Source organism: Aquarana catesbeiana, linkage group LG12, assembly GCF_042186555.1.
Source record: "Aquarana catesbeiana isolate 2022-GZ linkage group LG12, ASM4218655v1, whole genome shotgun sequence".
NCBI classification, from domain to species: Eukaryota; Metazoa; Chordata; class Amphibia; order Anura; family Ranidae; genus Aquarana; species Aquarana catesbeiana.
In genome coordinates, this window is record NC_133335.1 from 146,493,212 (window position 1) to 146,509,498 (window position 16,287).

The 16,287-nt window shown below is 39.0% G+C and overlaps 1 protein-coding gene across 1 annotated transcript in view; it reads right to left on the reverse strand.

The window, feature by feature from the left end:
* The window catches only part of WNK4 (WNK lysine deficient protein kinase 4), a 486,906-nt gene that overhangs the window by 12,142 nt on the left and 458,477 nt on the right, over positions 1 to 16,287 (reverse strand). The window contains exons 16-19 of the mRNA XM_073608385.1: positions 12,088 to 12,169; positions 8,152 to 8,830; positions 7,168 to 7,370; positions 1,751 to 1,845 (exon numbers count right to left, since the gene is read on the reverse strand). Of these exons, the coding sequence (XP_073464486.1) occupies positions 1,751 to 1,845; positions 7,168 to 7,370; positions 8,152 to 8,830; positions 12,088 to 12,169 (1,059 nt within the window). The remainder of the gene's footprint in view (positions 1 to 1,750; positions 1,846 to 7,167; positions 7,371 to 8,151; positions 8,831 to 12,087; positions 12,170 to 16,287) is intronic.

The following is a 16,287-nucleotide window of genomic DNA, read 5'->3' on the forward strand; positions in this document are numbered from 1 at the left end:
TACCCTCTCCCAGAATGCAACTTGGAGAACCACCTCCACCGAGTTGTCTCCGGGACAGAAGAGAATCCATACGCTTTGACACGTTACCTAGCCGATAGTAACAACGACACCCACCGGCCCAGTATGGAAACACATGCAACGTCAGCCAAACTGGAACAGAGGCAAATCTAACTTCACCTAACGAGCAATGTACTAAATGTACCTATCAGATGGTAGATCGCAAATCTACCAGCGCTACATATGTTTCACCTTAAACCACTCAAGTGTTGCTTTAGCAGTGTGTTTGGGGTCATTGTCCTGCTGGGAGGTGAACCTCTGTCCTAGCCTCAAATCACACACAGAGTGGTACAGGTTTTGCTCAAGAATATCCCTGTATTTAGCACCATCCATCTTTCCCTCAACTCTGACCAGTTTCCCAGTCCCGACTGCTGAAAAACATCCCCACAGCATGATGCTGCCACCACCATGTTTGACTGTGGGGATGGTGTTCTTTGGGTGATGTGATGTGTTGGGTTTGCGCCAGACATAGCGTTTTCTTTGATGGCCAAAAAGTTCAATTTCAGTCTCATCAGACCAGAGCACCTTCCTCCATACATTTTGGGAGTCTCCCACATGCCTTTTTGTAAACTCAAAATGTGCCATTTTGTTTTTTGCTGAAAGTAATGGCTTTCTTCTGGCCACTCTGCCATAAAGCCCAACTCTATTGAGCATACGACTTATTGTCGTCCTATGTACAGTTACTCCAGTCTCTGCTGTGGAACTCTGCAGCTCCTCCAGGGTTACCTTAAGTCTCTGTGCTGATCATGTGACACGTATGCCCCGTACACACGGTCGGACATTGATCGAACATTCCGACAACAAAATCCATGGATTTTTTCTGACAGATGTTGGCTCAAACTTGTCTTGCATACACACGGTCACACAAAATTGTCGGAAAATCCGATCCTTCTGAACGCGGTGACGTAATACACGTACGTCGGGACTATAAACAGGGCAGTAGCCAATAGCTTTGGTCTCTTAATTTATTCTGAGCATGTGTGGCATCGGATTTGTATACACACAATCTGAATTTCTGACAACGGATTTTGTTGTCGGAAAATTTTATAGCAAGCTCTCAAACTTTGGGTGTCGGAAATTCTGATGGAAAATGCGTGATGGAGCCCACACACGGTCGGAATTTCCGACAACAAGGTCCTATCACACATTTTCCGTCGGAAAATCCGACCGTGTGTACAGGGCATTAGATTGCACACAGGTGGACATCATTTCACTAATTATGTGACTTCTAAAGGTAATTGGTTGCATCAGAGCTTTTTATGGGCTTCATAACAAAGGAGGTGAATACATACGCACATGCCAATTATCATTTTTTTATTTCTGAAAAGTAGTTTTAGGTATATATTTTTCTAATCCTACTTCACCAACTTAAACTATTGTGTTCTGATCCATCACATATAATTCAGATTAAAAAAAACATTGAACTAAAGGCTGCAATGTAACAAAATAGATAAAAAGCCAAGGCACTGTAATCAGATAATAATATAAAAAATAACCACAGTGGATATAAATTTCGTTAGTATAGGTGTAATGCATATGAAATAATATAGATCTGTTTTAATGGACAGATTCACATAAAAGTGATATTTTAATGCTTGAGATGAAAGTTATTTTTGTGCGAAGATGTCCCTTAAATAATCAAATTGATGCTTTTTTGTTGAGACTGTTATACTCAGTCATATGTCATACTCACCATTTTTGTGACATCTCCTGTGAATGTGACTGCTTTATTTGAATGATGTTCCTGTGAGCCGGTACTGCTTCCTCCAAGTGAGTTCTTCCTGATTCCTGTTAAGGTGTTATGAAAGAATTTGTATTAGAACAAAATATGGACCTTCATTATTTTACAGACAAATTATTTTGAGGTGTGTATACAACTAGACCAAGTGGGATTTATTACACATAGTTCTGCAATACACATCATACGAAGTGCATGTTAGTTAATCCCTCCAAAACTACCAATATCCCAATTGTAGTTGAAATCAAGAATGCATTTAACAGCTTATTTTAGCACCACTGGGTGGTATATAATGCATGCTAGCCTTCAAAATCTTGGTTTCAAAGATATAGTAAGTGTTATGACCTCTAATACCACGGAAGCAGTATTTTTGTGTAATTAACTGTACATTTTTCTAAATCTGTACTGATTCCATCTGTTAACGTCAAACTCGGTACAGACAATTTGCCAGCAGTAGGAGCACTTTTACATTTGTGAAACTTTCATCTATGGCACTACCCTTTAAGTATTTCTGGTTTTAGGATATGAAAATCCCCTATGTTGAATAATATAGGTGGGGTGGTGGAGAGTTTTTGGGATTTCATGTTTATGATATAAATTGTTGACTAGGTGGTTCTATGCTCCATCAAAATTGCATAAGATCAACTCCGAGCTTCCATCGGGATGTTGGAGGGAATGTGGTGGTGTGGGAACGCATGACCATATATGGTGGCATTGTCCAAACATCCAGTTATACTGGGAAAAAGTTTTAAATGTAATTAAGATGATTAGTAATTTTGAAATGACCCCTGGCAATAAACAAAGATCACTGGCAATAGTTATTTCACGCCACTAGCGAGTCAGGTAAAAAATATAAAATGTTTATTGTTCCATTTTTGTTAAATGCAGCGAAGATATTAATCCTGAAATACCGGAAATCTATGTTGGAGTGGTTAAGAGAAATAGATAGAACCAGATTAATGGAAGAGTTGATACATCTACAAAATAATTCCTATGCAAGATTTTATAAAATCTGGAGAAGTTAGATTGAGTTTAAACAGTCTTTGGCATATAAAACTTGTAGGTAATGAAAATGCATTGGAGGTGGGGAGAGGGGGAGAGGTGGAGGAATCCCCATAATATGGAAAGGAGATAGTGGGTAAGAAAGAGAGAAAGGTCAGCTTAGGTAGGTCCCTGCTGTTGTTTTTTTTTCTCTTGATAAAAATGTATTTGGGTGACACAGTAGGCTCCTATTCTCTCCTCTGAAAGCTGTGCGCCCCTCCCCCTACGATCCTCTCCTTTATGGTGTGGGATAAAGGGGTGGGAAAAATATATCTTTTTAAGGATAAACAAGACATATGTTCACAGTAATTATGGAATGGAGGTATATCAATTCACTGTATGTAAAATGATGGGCCTGAAGGGGTATTAGGGAGGGAGGGTACAGGAGATGGAGGTGTGATGGGAAAGCAGGAAGTTAAAAGAGAGAATAAGAAGACGGATGTAAGTTATTCTCCTATTCTTCTTCCCCAATATCACTATTTGATTGTTTTTTTCTTTGTTTCATGTTACAACACATGAAGTAGGGGTGGATGGGAGATGATGGAGGTGGGAGAAGAAAAGGGGGTGAGGACGAGAGAGGCGAAATATAGGTATAACCAGCCACTAGAAGATTCATTGGATCAAAAACACTCAGATTCAGGGAGACCACACCTCTCTTGTTGTCTCCATCCTCCGTTTTAGAAAATAATTACAGTTGCTATGATAAATGAACAGGGTCCTAGGATACACACTGTCACACTTGTCTATACAGTATGTCTGGTATAGTCCTTTTTTCATTGTGTCGTGTATGAGATTGAGTTGTTCCTTTTGGACTGTCTTTTGTAATATATTTATTTGTATTATTTAAAATGAATAAAAAAGAATTTAATATCACAGTATGTTTATGTTTGGTTTAATCTTTTACAACCTATTTTTGTACACTTTGTTAATGTTTTGACTGACACTGGTACTGATGATTGGACCCTTATGTTTGTATAGCCTTCCCGATTATTAATATTAAAGTGTTTGTAAAGATTTGTTTTTGTTTTTTTTTTAAATACCAAACATGTTATACTCACCTGGTCTGTGAATGCATTTTGCAAAGAGCGACCCGATCCTACACTTCTGGGATGCCCCACCGGCACTCCTGGCTCCTCCTCTTCATCGGGTGCCCCCACAGAGACCCGCATTCCCTGGGGGCACCCATGCAGGCGCGCTCACGAGTCCTGCTGCGGCATCCATTGACACAGACAGCAGGACTCGGCTCCACCCCCCCCGCGTCACTGGATTTGAATGACAGCAGCGGGAGCCAATGGCTCCTGCTGCTATCAATTTATCCAATGAGGACCCGAGACAGCGGCTGGAGCTGCTGGGCTTGTGCCCGACGCTGGAACGATTGGGTTCAGGTAAGAAAAAGGGGGGCTCTGGGGGGCAGCTGAAGCACAGAAGGTTTTTCACCTTAATGCATAGAATGCATTAAGGTGAAAGACCTTGAGACTTTACAATCCCTTTAAGTTAATTTAATGGAACATCTTTGAACTGAAAAAATATCAAATTTTTTACTTTCTTAATTAATGTAATTCACCTATTATTCTGTTAAATAGGACATATGTAAGAAGTTTTCTTGTACATAGGAAACCTCAAATTAGTTGGATGGTTTTTAGTGCTAGCTGACTTTAGTAGACTACTGCTCTGAGTCAGTCCTCTTCAGGCCCTGCCAGCACTCCTGGCTGCAGCTGCCCAACTCCACTGCCCATGACATCACAGTCTCTCCTGCTGGCTTTACATTCACCTCAGACTGCACTCTCCCAGTCCGCTCCGGCATGCCTCCCCAGCTCTCCCAACTGTGCTTGTCACTCACCAGCCCTCCTGGCTGCACTCCGGTGGTTCCCACCTGGAGACTTGCCCAGCAACACTAGCTCCCATTGTCCCTCTCGGTCCCTCTCTGTGCTTCCTGTCCAGATCTTTTTTTGTTACTCAGAAAGGCTCCGACTTGCACCCGAACCCCACAGGCCCAAGGTCAACCCCCCCCAGAATGGGGAATGCCTCAAAGGTCCAAAGTCCACAAGCAAACAGCACAGTGATACACTCACCTGTTACTGGCTTGTTTCAGGCATGCAGATAAGCAGATAGGCAGATCACTCTAAACCTTGTTAGCCTTGAGAAAGTCACGTGTCAGTGACGTAATGCGTGGGAGGAGCCTAGGACGTAGTCTGCCGAATACATTGTATCAAACAAGCAGCAGCTTGTATAGCAAGCCTCATCCGTAAGAGCCAGCTGAGATCTGCCTATCTGCTTATCTGCATGCCTGAAACAAGCCAGTAACACGTGAGTGTATCACTGTGCTGTTTGCTTGTGGACTTTATTTGTAGCAATATTGCGCAATGTTTTTCTCCTTTGTTTTACATAAACCATCTGATATTGAGAGAATTACTAACCATTGTGGCTGTGGAAGAAATTAACTTATAGTGTGAACAAATGAGTTTTGAAGGAATCCAGGTATCCCAGGTCACTGAGGATTGAACTGTTGCCTATCATTTAACCCATCTCATGAACTAAATCATCCGAACTTAATTGCACCTTATTGGCACTATTATATTTATTTATATATAATTATTTATTGCATATATTGCACTTCTATAAGTCCATTAATCATTTTATCTCAGTGTTATGGACTGTATAGCACGCATCACAGGGAATATATTTTATTTATTTATTTAGTAATTTTCACCTTACTGTCATTAGCACTAAGTGGTTTAATCACTCTATTGTTGCAAATTTTTAGTGCATTTTGGTATTTGTACACAATTCCAATTTTTTTGCATTTTTTACTCTGGAGAAATCGCACATATTCTCAATATAATTTTTAGTGGATTTGCACATGGTGTGACTAGAGTTGCACAGCTTCTTCACAATATTTTTTGCGATTTTATATTTTTTGCGATTTTATATTTTAGCGATTTGATAGTAATTTATTTGATCATATTTTGTTTTTTAGCACGAATTTCATTTTTTCACATTGATTGATTTATGTATCAGAGCGCATCAATTTAATTTATATATATTCTATGTTTAGGGGATTCTGATCACCATGTAATTGATAGCAGCTTGATTTCTCATTTTTCAATCAAACACCAATCACTAAATCGCATGTGCATTTATTTTGATTTACACTTGTCTGTTACGGTGAGAACATTATTGCGCTTGGTGTTTTGTATATATTTTTATTAAGTGTACAAATAAGTGTTGTGCTGGAGGAGACTGGAAGTCTGGAAGTGTAAATAGAGGTTCCATCTGATCATCTTATCGATCCTATTATTGATTCTGGGCATCCCATAATTTTCCTTACCCTATCCAAGTTTACAATCCCTCCAAAAAATACAAAACAAACCTATGGACTGTTCATTGTCTCAAGAGTGACTGGGAAGTGAATGCTGGGCTGGGCAGGGTGACAGGTGAACCACAATATCCAGCAGCCCCTACGGGGGTACCGCTACTTGTGGTTATATACACTTAATAGCAGATGTTAGCTAATGTCTCCTACCATGTGCAGAAATTCTGTATGAAATAATTTTACCTACTTGAATATCATCAAGTATGAATCACCCTTTAAACACATATATGTTCAAATTTAAAATCATATATTAATTTCCACTTTGTAATTCCATTATTTCTAGTGTCAGAGAGTATGAAGTCATTAGCCTACCTTTCCGCCTCAGCCAATCAGAGTAAGCTTTGTATTTAATCACAGAATACAAAGCTCTCTATGAATGGCTGAGTACCGCTCAGACTGACCCCGAGTGTTCCGGGTGTGAAACAGGAAGTCTCTGTCTCACATCCGGAACCCAGCTGTACAGTTCATACAGTACTTAGAGACAGTGCAGCACTTAGTGAAGGAAATAGTTTGTTTGGACCAGCTTGGTCCAAACAAACTATTTAAAGTGAAAGGAAACATGAGGAAGGGGGTTAGTCCCCAAAAAGCACCAGATGGCCAACATGATGGTGCATCAGGTCAGGCTACGGGACATCCGCAGTGGATCATGACTTGGTGCATTATTACGTTTATGTATTTCCTACTTTTGTGAGTATGGATTTGGCTGTTTGTTTTTACTAATAAGCCTCTGATAATGCACTAGGTGCTTGCACCATCCTATGTGCTCTTTTACAGTCTGGTAATTTGTTCAGACTGTTTGAAGCAGTGGTACACCTCAGTCTGTTCATAAAAACTATGTAAGTTCCCATCATTAAATATCAGTCTGGGTCTCATAGTATACACTCTCTGAGGCTGCAGAATAACCCTACAAAATAAATAGGAAAAACATAAGTTGTGAGTAGTATCTCTGGATTCATACCAGCAGCTGGTAGAAGCTCTAATCTTTGCAAGCTATTCCTTCTCGATGGATTAAAGCTGCCCTTCGATAGACGCCTTTGTCGACTGGACAGCATGGCTGCTGGAGACACAATACCCGGAGGAGGCACTTTTCCCATCCTATAATACAGCTCCTCAATCTCTTTTTTCTGCAGTGCTTGTAAGACCTGAACTTCAGACATGTGTCTATTCACAAAACAAAAAGGCATCAGTAAGTACATGGTCATTATGCAAACTATTATATCTAGTGTCATGTTAATGTGCAGTATCCTGTATATGATTTTTATATGATGCAAGCTTACTTATGCCCTGTACACATGATCAGACTTCCCGACAACAAAACCATGAATTTTTGTTCGAAGGATGTTGGCTCCAACTTGTCTTGCATACACACGGTCACACAAATGTTGGCCAACAATTACGAACGTAGTGACGTACGTGATATCTCCATTATGAATGCTAGTTATATCTCTGGCTCGTACTTGATTCCGAGCATGCGTGGACTTTTGTCCGACGGACTTGTGTAAACACGATCAGAAAGATCAGAAAACACGATCAAAAATTTGAGAACCTGCTAGCAAACATTTGTTGGCGGTAAGTCCGCCAACAAATGTTTGATGGAGCATACACACAGTGGACTTTCAGTCAACAAGCTCACATCCAACATTTGTTGTCGGAAAATCCGATCGTGTGTACGGGGTATTACTCTTGCAAAAGTTAAAAACAAAACTATTAGCGCTCTTTAAACCATGAACATCTTAAGCTGTTGACAAAAGATAATTAACCTTCACATACCCTTTTCATCATAAAAGTAAAAATAAACCTCAGATAAATTCTCTTACCAGCAGGAAAAGTAATTATTCACTATAGCCAGAGCATGTCCAGTTCTCACCAAAATATAAACACTACACAGTCCTGGGCAGGTCGGGGCAGATGAAAATAGAAGAATTGAAATAGAACTACTTACTTCTGTCTTAGCTGTTGAAGCTCCTCAAATATCTCCTCATCTTCACTCTCAGTATCATCACTGCTGAGATAGGCAATACCTCTGGTGTAATGCAGCCAGACCTGAACTGTGGAGATCTGCTGGGGTGTCCTTTCCTGGTTTTCCTCTTCACTAGAAGACCTCGAATCTACACCTTTTATGTTTGCTGAAACTAAAACGCTGTCCACATTATTTTCCTCATTCGTAACATGGTCATTGTGAATGCATTGTTCATTGGCAGTGATGTCCTTGCATCCATCTTCTGCTGTAGGGTTGTTATTATTGAAAACACATATACATCCCTCTGATACTTCTACAATGTTACTTACAGGAGTCAAGCTTTTCATGTCACCAGAATATTGACCCCCACAGCTTTGGCCACAAACCCCAGATTCTGAGCAGCTAAGATGCCTAGCATGGTCCCACATAGGTGAGTCTACATTGGCACTGGGGGTGAGTCTTCCAGATTCTGATACATTTCCTTCTGTGTCCTCATCTGTGCTAAAATCTGTGTCTGATGAAGCAGTCTCATACAGCTCTGGGGTGGTGTCTGATCTTGGAGATATATCAAGGCTGCTGTTCATATCCCATGATTTATTACAGTTCGTGGGTTCTTTTGCAGTTGTGACTTGAAATCTCCCAACAACTTTTGGTTGGACCTCTGTAAGAACGCAAAGTAAAGAAACTGATTTCAGTGGTTCAGTATATTATTCTGACCTTTAATCATAGAGAACAATTATTTGTTCCACATTGATCATAAAAAAAAATTTCAGCTTTTTTCTTAGAAATATAAATAAAATAAATATATAAATATACATGTTTTTTGGATTCTGAGAAGTATTTCATGCAAACTTTCATTAGCAACAAACAATTTCCTTTAGCAGTAGAAATGTATACCTTTTCCTGGTGAATAGCTCCTTTCCCTTCACGAACATCAAGAATGCCCTGGAACTCTCCTTAAACTTTTTGCAAAAATGATCCAGGAGGAAAACCACTAATTATGCACTTTATTGGCAAATAATAATAATAATAATATCATAATTCTTACATTGCTAGGGACCAGTGCTGTGGATATAGGTTACCAGGGAAGAGGGGGGAAACACTACAAACCTCAGCTGTCTTATCAGTATTTGGATGAGGAGACAAACCGGGATTTTGTAGGCTCTAACGAGCAGGGCCCTCTGATTCCTACTGTATTAAAATGTATTGTAATTGTACTGTCTGCCCTTTTGTTGTAGAGCGCTGTGCAAACTGTACATAATTAATTTCAGAGTATTAGCTTGAGCCTAGCTGCAGCAGAAGTTCTAAAGGTAGTACATTTCCTCCGAGCTGGGGAGAGATTGGACTGAACTGCTAGTAGAGCCAATGGCCCTTACAGCAGCTAAACAAAAGCAAGAGAGACCTATACCATCACGAGGCCCAGAACCCTTATACAGAAGCGAATTGAGGGGTGTCATTTACAACCTGAAAGTCTGAGTGCTGGACCTTATGGAGGCAAACTTGTCCTGAGGAGGAGGATTCTGCCTTGGACTTTGTCCAAGATTAGACCCAGGTACTTTAAACAGTTTGAGGTCTGGAAGGCACACTTTGGAAAGTTGATTATCCAGCCAAAGTTTTGCAGGAACTGGATGTACCTTTCGATGTTGACAGAGAAGGTCCTAGCTGAGGAGTCCTTAAAGGGTAAGTTCACCTTTACAGAAAAATCTGTAAGGTGAACTTACACAGGACCCCCTCCTCAACCCCCCAGTCCCCATCACAGTCCTGCCCTGCCATAGCTGCCTCACCGTTACCCATCACATGGGAGGCGCCAACCAAGAGAAGATGAAGAAAACGTGTGAATGCCGAGGGGATTTCTAAGCCCCGGAGCAGTGAGGCAGCTATAGCAGGGCTCATAATGAGAGCTCGCCGTGCTGCAGGTCAGCGGGACTGGGGGGGGTGAGGAGGGGGTCCTGTGTAAGTTTACCTTACAGATTTTTCTTAACTTACACTTTAACCGCTTCCCGACCACCTCACGCAGATATACTGTGGCAGAAGAGCACGTACATGCAGATTAACGTACCTGGACGTTGCTCTTTAGGAAGCGGCTCATCGGCGCGTGCAAGCCCGCCGGGACCTCCGTGACTGTGATCGCGGGTCCCGCAGACTCGATGTCCACGGGCATACCCGCAATCGTCTCACGGTGAGGAAGAACGGGGAGATGCTAATGTAAACAAGCATTTCCCCGTTCTGCTTAATGACACTGACACTGATCACGCTCCCTGTAATCGGGAGCGGTGATCAGTGATGTGTCACACACAGCCCCCGCCACAGTTAGAATCACTCCCTAGGACACACTTAACCCCTACAGCGCCACCTAGTGTTAGCCCCTACACTGCCAGTGACATTTTTACAGTAATCAATGCAATTTTATAGCATTCATCGCTGTATAAATGCCAATGGTCCCAAAAATGTGTCAAAATTGTCCGATGTGTCTGCCATAATGTCACAGTTACGATAAAAATCGCTGATCGCCGCCATTACTAGTAAAAAAAAATTATCAATAAAAATGCCATAAAACTATCCCTTATTTTGTAGAGGCTATAACTTTTGCGCAAACTAATCAAACTTATTGTGATTTTTTTTTACTAAAAATATGTAGAAGAATACATATCGCCTAAACTGAGGAAAAAAAATGTTTTTTTATATATTTTTTGGGGATATTTATTAAAGCAAAAAGTAAAAAATAATGCGTTTTTTTCAGAATTGTTGCTATTTTTTTGTTTATAGCGCAAAAAATAAAAAACGCAGAGGTGATCAAATACCACCAAAAGAAAGCTCTAATTGTGGGAAAAAAAGGACATCAATCTTGTTTGGGAGTCACGTCGCACGACCGCGCAATTGTCAGTTAAAGCGACGCAGTGCCGAAACGCAAAAAGTGCTCTGGTCAGGAAGGGGGTAAATTCTTCCGGGACTAAAGTGGTTAAGCAAAGATCATCCAGGTAACCTGTGAAAAGAATACCCTGGGTTCGTAGGGGGCACGCACTTTTGAAAATACTTAGGGTGCAGAGGAGAGCTCCAATGGACGTGTCACTAACTGGAAGTGCTGGTCTCCCACAACAAAATGCAAAACACATTGCTTTGATGGGAATATGGAGATAGGCATCTTGTATGTCTACTGATGCAAGAAATGCACCTTGTTTGAGGGAAGCAATGACAAATTCTAGGTTCCATCTAGAATTTTGGTACTCAAAGAAATCTGTTCAGGGATTTTAAGTCCAGTAACGGGCAGATTTCCCCATTTCATTTTCAGGATTCTACATAGGAAACCTTGCAACCATTCCTCTGAAGGAACTGGTATAACCACCTCCTTTTGCCTGAAGTTGGTGCAGGTGGAGTCATTAAATATGTCTTCCTTTGATCTGAAGCTGGAAGATTACCTTCCCCTCAGTTCTTTGCTTGATGAATTTGTCAAGGGATTCCCGAAAAAAGGGGCATTCACTAAAGAACACAGTAGTGATGTAAGATTTGGCAGGGGAATACTTCAGGAGATCAAACTATTGAAAGTTTCATTTTCAAAGACTTCAGTGGAGCACTTCAATTGGTGTTGGGTGGTGCAGACACTTTCTCCTATGCAGGTACTTTTTTATCAGCAAGTCTATCTAAGCAACATAGTTCTTCTGAAAAATGTCTGTACAATTTCACAGCAAATTAAAGCAATGTGGAAATATGTATACTACCATGAAATGAGTCTTCTGATCATGTACATTATATTTAATGTTTTATATTCTCTGTCTTTTCACATATCCATAACAAAGTATTCCCCCAACTGTGATTGAATATATAGTATAGGATAAGATATTCAGATTGTCTTAGAATATACATTCAAACTATTTAATACTAGCATTTTCACCACAGAAATATATAATAAATTCTACTTACCACCCAAGATATTACAAGAAGGCACAGGACTTGCTGGGGGTGAAGATGAGGGAGGACCACATTTAGAGATTAGTGACGGTGCCTAAAAAAACCCCAAAAAAACAGTTAAAATAAATATGGTATATACACTTAATTTACAGATCACTGTAAATCTTAGAAGAGCAGCTGTATAGGTAGAAATCTGCAGTTACATAAATGTTTATGAGGGCGTAAAGACCCACTTAAAGTGAGTGCAGTATAACTGTATGTATAACCATAAACATTTTGGTTTAGTTTTAGATATAGAGTAGGTATCAATTATATTTTTTGCTGCTAAATGAAAAAAGGGAGAAGGAAGTGGGACTGAATGAAGCACGCAGGTGTGAAAACGGTCAAATGTATTATATATGTCAGTAATAAGGTACAAATGGTAATCATGATTCATTATAAAATCAAATACAATGCATATACAGTAAAACCTTGGTTTGAAAGTAACTTGGTTTGAGAGTGTTTTGCAAGACAAGCAATTTTTTTTAATAAATTGTGACTTGATATACAAGCAATGTCTTGATATAAGAGTAGCGTCATGTCACAACTGAGAATAAAAGAGAAGAGAGGCGTCTCTAAGTGTAGCAATATGGTTACATTTAATGAAGGTACGATATTTAGCAAACTCACATGGTTGATGATTAAAAGAGGCACATCCAAATATGCAGGCATCCGGGGTAAAGCTGTCCAAATAGACCATCATTTTCTACCTTCATTAAATGTAACCATATTGCTACACTTAGAGGCGCTTCTCTTCTTTTTTATACACTGTAGCTCCTGCTGGAATTTGCTCAAATATCCTTGTGGAGGCTATAATCTTTTTATATGGACTATAAACTGATTTATGAATAAATGGTTGTGAAACGAATCCTTTAAGTTTCCATTATTTCTTATGGGGAAATTTTCTTTGATATACAAGTGCTTTGGATTACAAGCATATTTCTGAAACGAATTATGCTCGCAATCCCAGATTTTATTGTATATACATATAATAAAACAAAATGCCACATGATTGCAGACAGTTCATATTACGTAATACACATATCTGAGGAATATCTATGAAACACATGATGAATTGAAACACGGCATATATCAGCTTTATGCTTTTCGTGGATTGGAACACGTAGAGATGACAAATGCCGTGCTTCAATTCATCGTGTGTTTCATAGGATATTCCTCAAATATGTGTAATATGTAATATGAACTGTCTGCAATCATGTGGCTTTTTGTTTTATTATATGTATATATATGTATTGTATTTGATTTTATAATGAATCATGATTACCATTTGTACCTTATTACTGACATATATAATAAATTTGACCATTTTTACACCTGCGTGCTTCATTCAAAGTCCCACTTCCTTCTCTCTTTCTCATTTAGACAGGGATGGAAGCACTGGACCTTACCAGGTCCCTGCCCCATTTAAAGTCCCAAACTATTCTCCTCCTTTTTATAATTTTGCTGCTAAGTAGTTTCACCCTCACTACTTGTCCTGGTTTCGATTGTCACAAAGATATAAGGTGTTATGAAATTAAACGTTTTACAGTTGCCACCATTACAAGAGGTGAGGGCAAATTTTCGAATGGGGACATCTGTTCTTGTGACAACTGTCAAAGAGGGGATTTCCCCTCATTTTAAAGTGGTTTTCTCCAACTTACTGGTGTGTCACCAGCACTGGGAGTGAAGGGAAATCTCCCAAATTGGACACTGACAGCGAAAAATAAACTGGGAATGGTTTTAACCCCTTCTTTCCCAATCCAAATTAAGAAAAAAAAGTTTGGGCTATACATAGACTATAAAATCTTAAACTATCCATAGCATGATTCATTGCTCAAGAGTCTTGGCTGTTACCCTAAAAGGATTTTTCTATAAATTTTCAAACTAAAGTTTCTCCAAACCAATGATACACAACAGATGTCTGTGAGAAACCATGTCAAATGTTTTAGCAAAGTCTAAATATGTTACACCAACAGCTATCTCTCTGTCCAAGTTTCTGCTTACTGCCTCATAAAAGGAAATTAGATTTGTTTGTCAACATCTGTTTTTTGGTTATCAATGCTGGCAATGCTTATAGTATTATTTGCGATCATATGCTTTTGTATGGGGTCCTGTATTTTCCCCTCCAATATCTTCCTAACAACAGAAGTTAAACATACAAGTCAATAGTTACTGGGTGACCTTGATCCCCTTTTTAATAAAGGTAACACTTTACGCCAATCCATTGGTACCAAGCCAGTCATTAAAGAGTCTCTAAATTTAGAAACAAAGACTTAGCAGTAACAGAGTTTGGTTTCTTCAGGACTTGTGCATGTAAGCCATCTGGCCAAATTAATATCTTCACATTTACTTGTCTATTTCTGTACTATTTCAATATTAAAGCACTGCACTACATTTGAAATAGCAACAAACTCTTATTCTTCTTCTTAATTTATACTAAGGTTTTTTTTTTTTACGATTGTGCTTCAAACCAGTATTAAACCCAAAAACAAAAATATAACATATTGCAGCTTACTAGTCCTTATGTGGTGGCTGCACTAGTTTTCTATTTTTAGGCCCTTTTTTTCTTTATTTTCACCTGGTGATCCTGCCACTAACACACTTCCTGTCTTAGGGTGTCTCCACTCCACTGAAGCAATAATGAGACCTTTGAACAGAAACATTGTGAGTGTGTGGAGAGAGTGCTGTTAGATGTACTTGCAGATTTAGATGGACTTGACTAACAAATTGAAGCCAAACTCCAGCTAACAATTTTTAAGCAGTTACAGCAACAGTTTTTTTTTTCCTGAAGGTTTTAAAAAAAAATAGTAAAAGCTGACCCTGTCAGTGGTAAATGGCTTGTCGCAACCCTCTAACTGTAACATTTGCTGGACAGCTTCGTCTGGAAGCTTAGAAATAACAGCAGACTTACTGGCTGGATCACGAGGTAAAAATAAAATGAAAAAAAGCCTTAAAAAAGAAAACAAATTGAGCTACCACATCTATGAATTGGAAAGCTGCAATATATTCATTTTCCTAGTTTAATACTACTTTAAGTACGTTATTATTTTGAGCATTAAAATCGGTTGCGCATTTTCTATTTAAAAAAGTTGTCTTCTTCATGTGTTACAGGATATTATAATACATGTAAATCAATTTAGATCTGTGTGCATGTTATGTTACTGTATATCAGTGCATAGAAGGAAAATGTGCAACAACCAATCAGATTTTGGTTTTCTGAAGTCATATGAATTAGTGGTTGTAATGGGTGACTGTACTTTGCTTTACCATAAATCTACTGGGGTATTCCTGTATGTGCTTTCATCAAGTTAATCAAGAATGTGTATTCAGGTCATACAGGATCCAGCAAATGTGTCTGGTTGCACCCCAGATAAATCGTAGTAAGTTATTAGCTGGGGCAGGTTGCAGCATATCTACAGAAGATGTATATGATTGAATGATTGAAATCAATATTTACTAATATTAATGTATGGTAACCTTAGGCATCGGTTTTGTACTGACTCTTGCACAGAACCTCAGAATTCCGCTCCAGTGGAAAAAATGGGAGCCACTTGCTGTGTTTATCATCAGAGAATAACATTGGTAAACTGTCATTGAATGCATTTTTTTTTTTCAAATATACCATTTAGGCTCATTATTACCAGGGAAGACCGCTATCTGCAAAGTTTGTTGATTGAAGATTATTTAATTTGAGTGTCTAATTATTACTTTATTACAATTTTTTGCTTTTTATGTTTACTAAGAAACCGAAGAACTGAGCTGTTCCTTCCATTGACTCCCCAAGTAGTGTACTGTATATGATCAAATGAGCAAAAACAGAAGGGTGCTTTTAAAAGTATACCAAAAAAAACAGGATCGACAACCACTTAACCACTCACCTAATACTGTAACTCAGTTACACTAATGTGTAGTGTTCAGTAGTAGCACTTAGAGGATGTGACATTTGTTTTTTCAACTAAATGTTTTTATTTGAAATAATTAAATTAATTTAATAGTTGCTATAAAATACTTAAATTGGATTTGGTGAAAATTGTCTCTTTATTAGGCACATGATCATTTGCCGCCCAAAAACAAAAAAAGGACTTCAACCCAACATTAACCTTTACTACTCAGCTTCTCATTTAAATAGACTCATTGATTGGTGTCACCACTGTCAAACCAAACTGTGGGTCG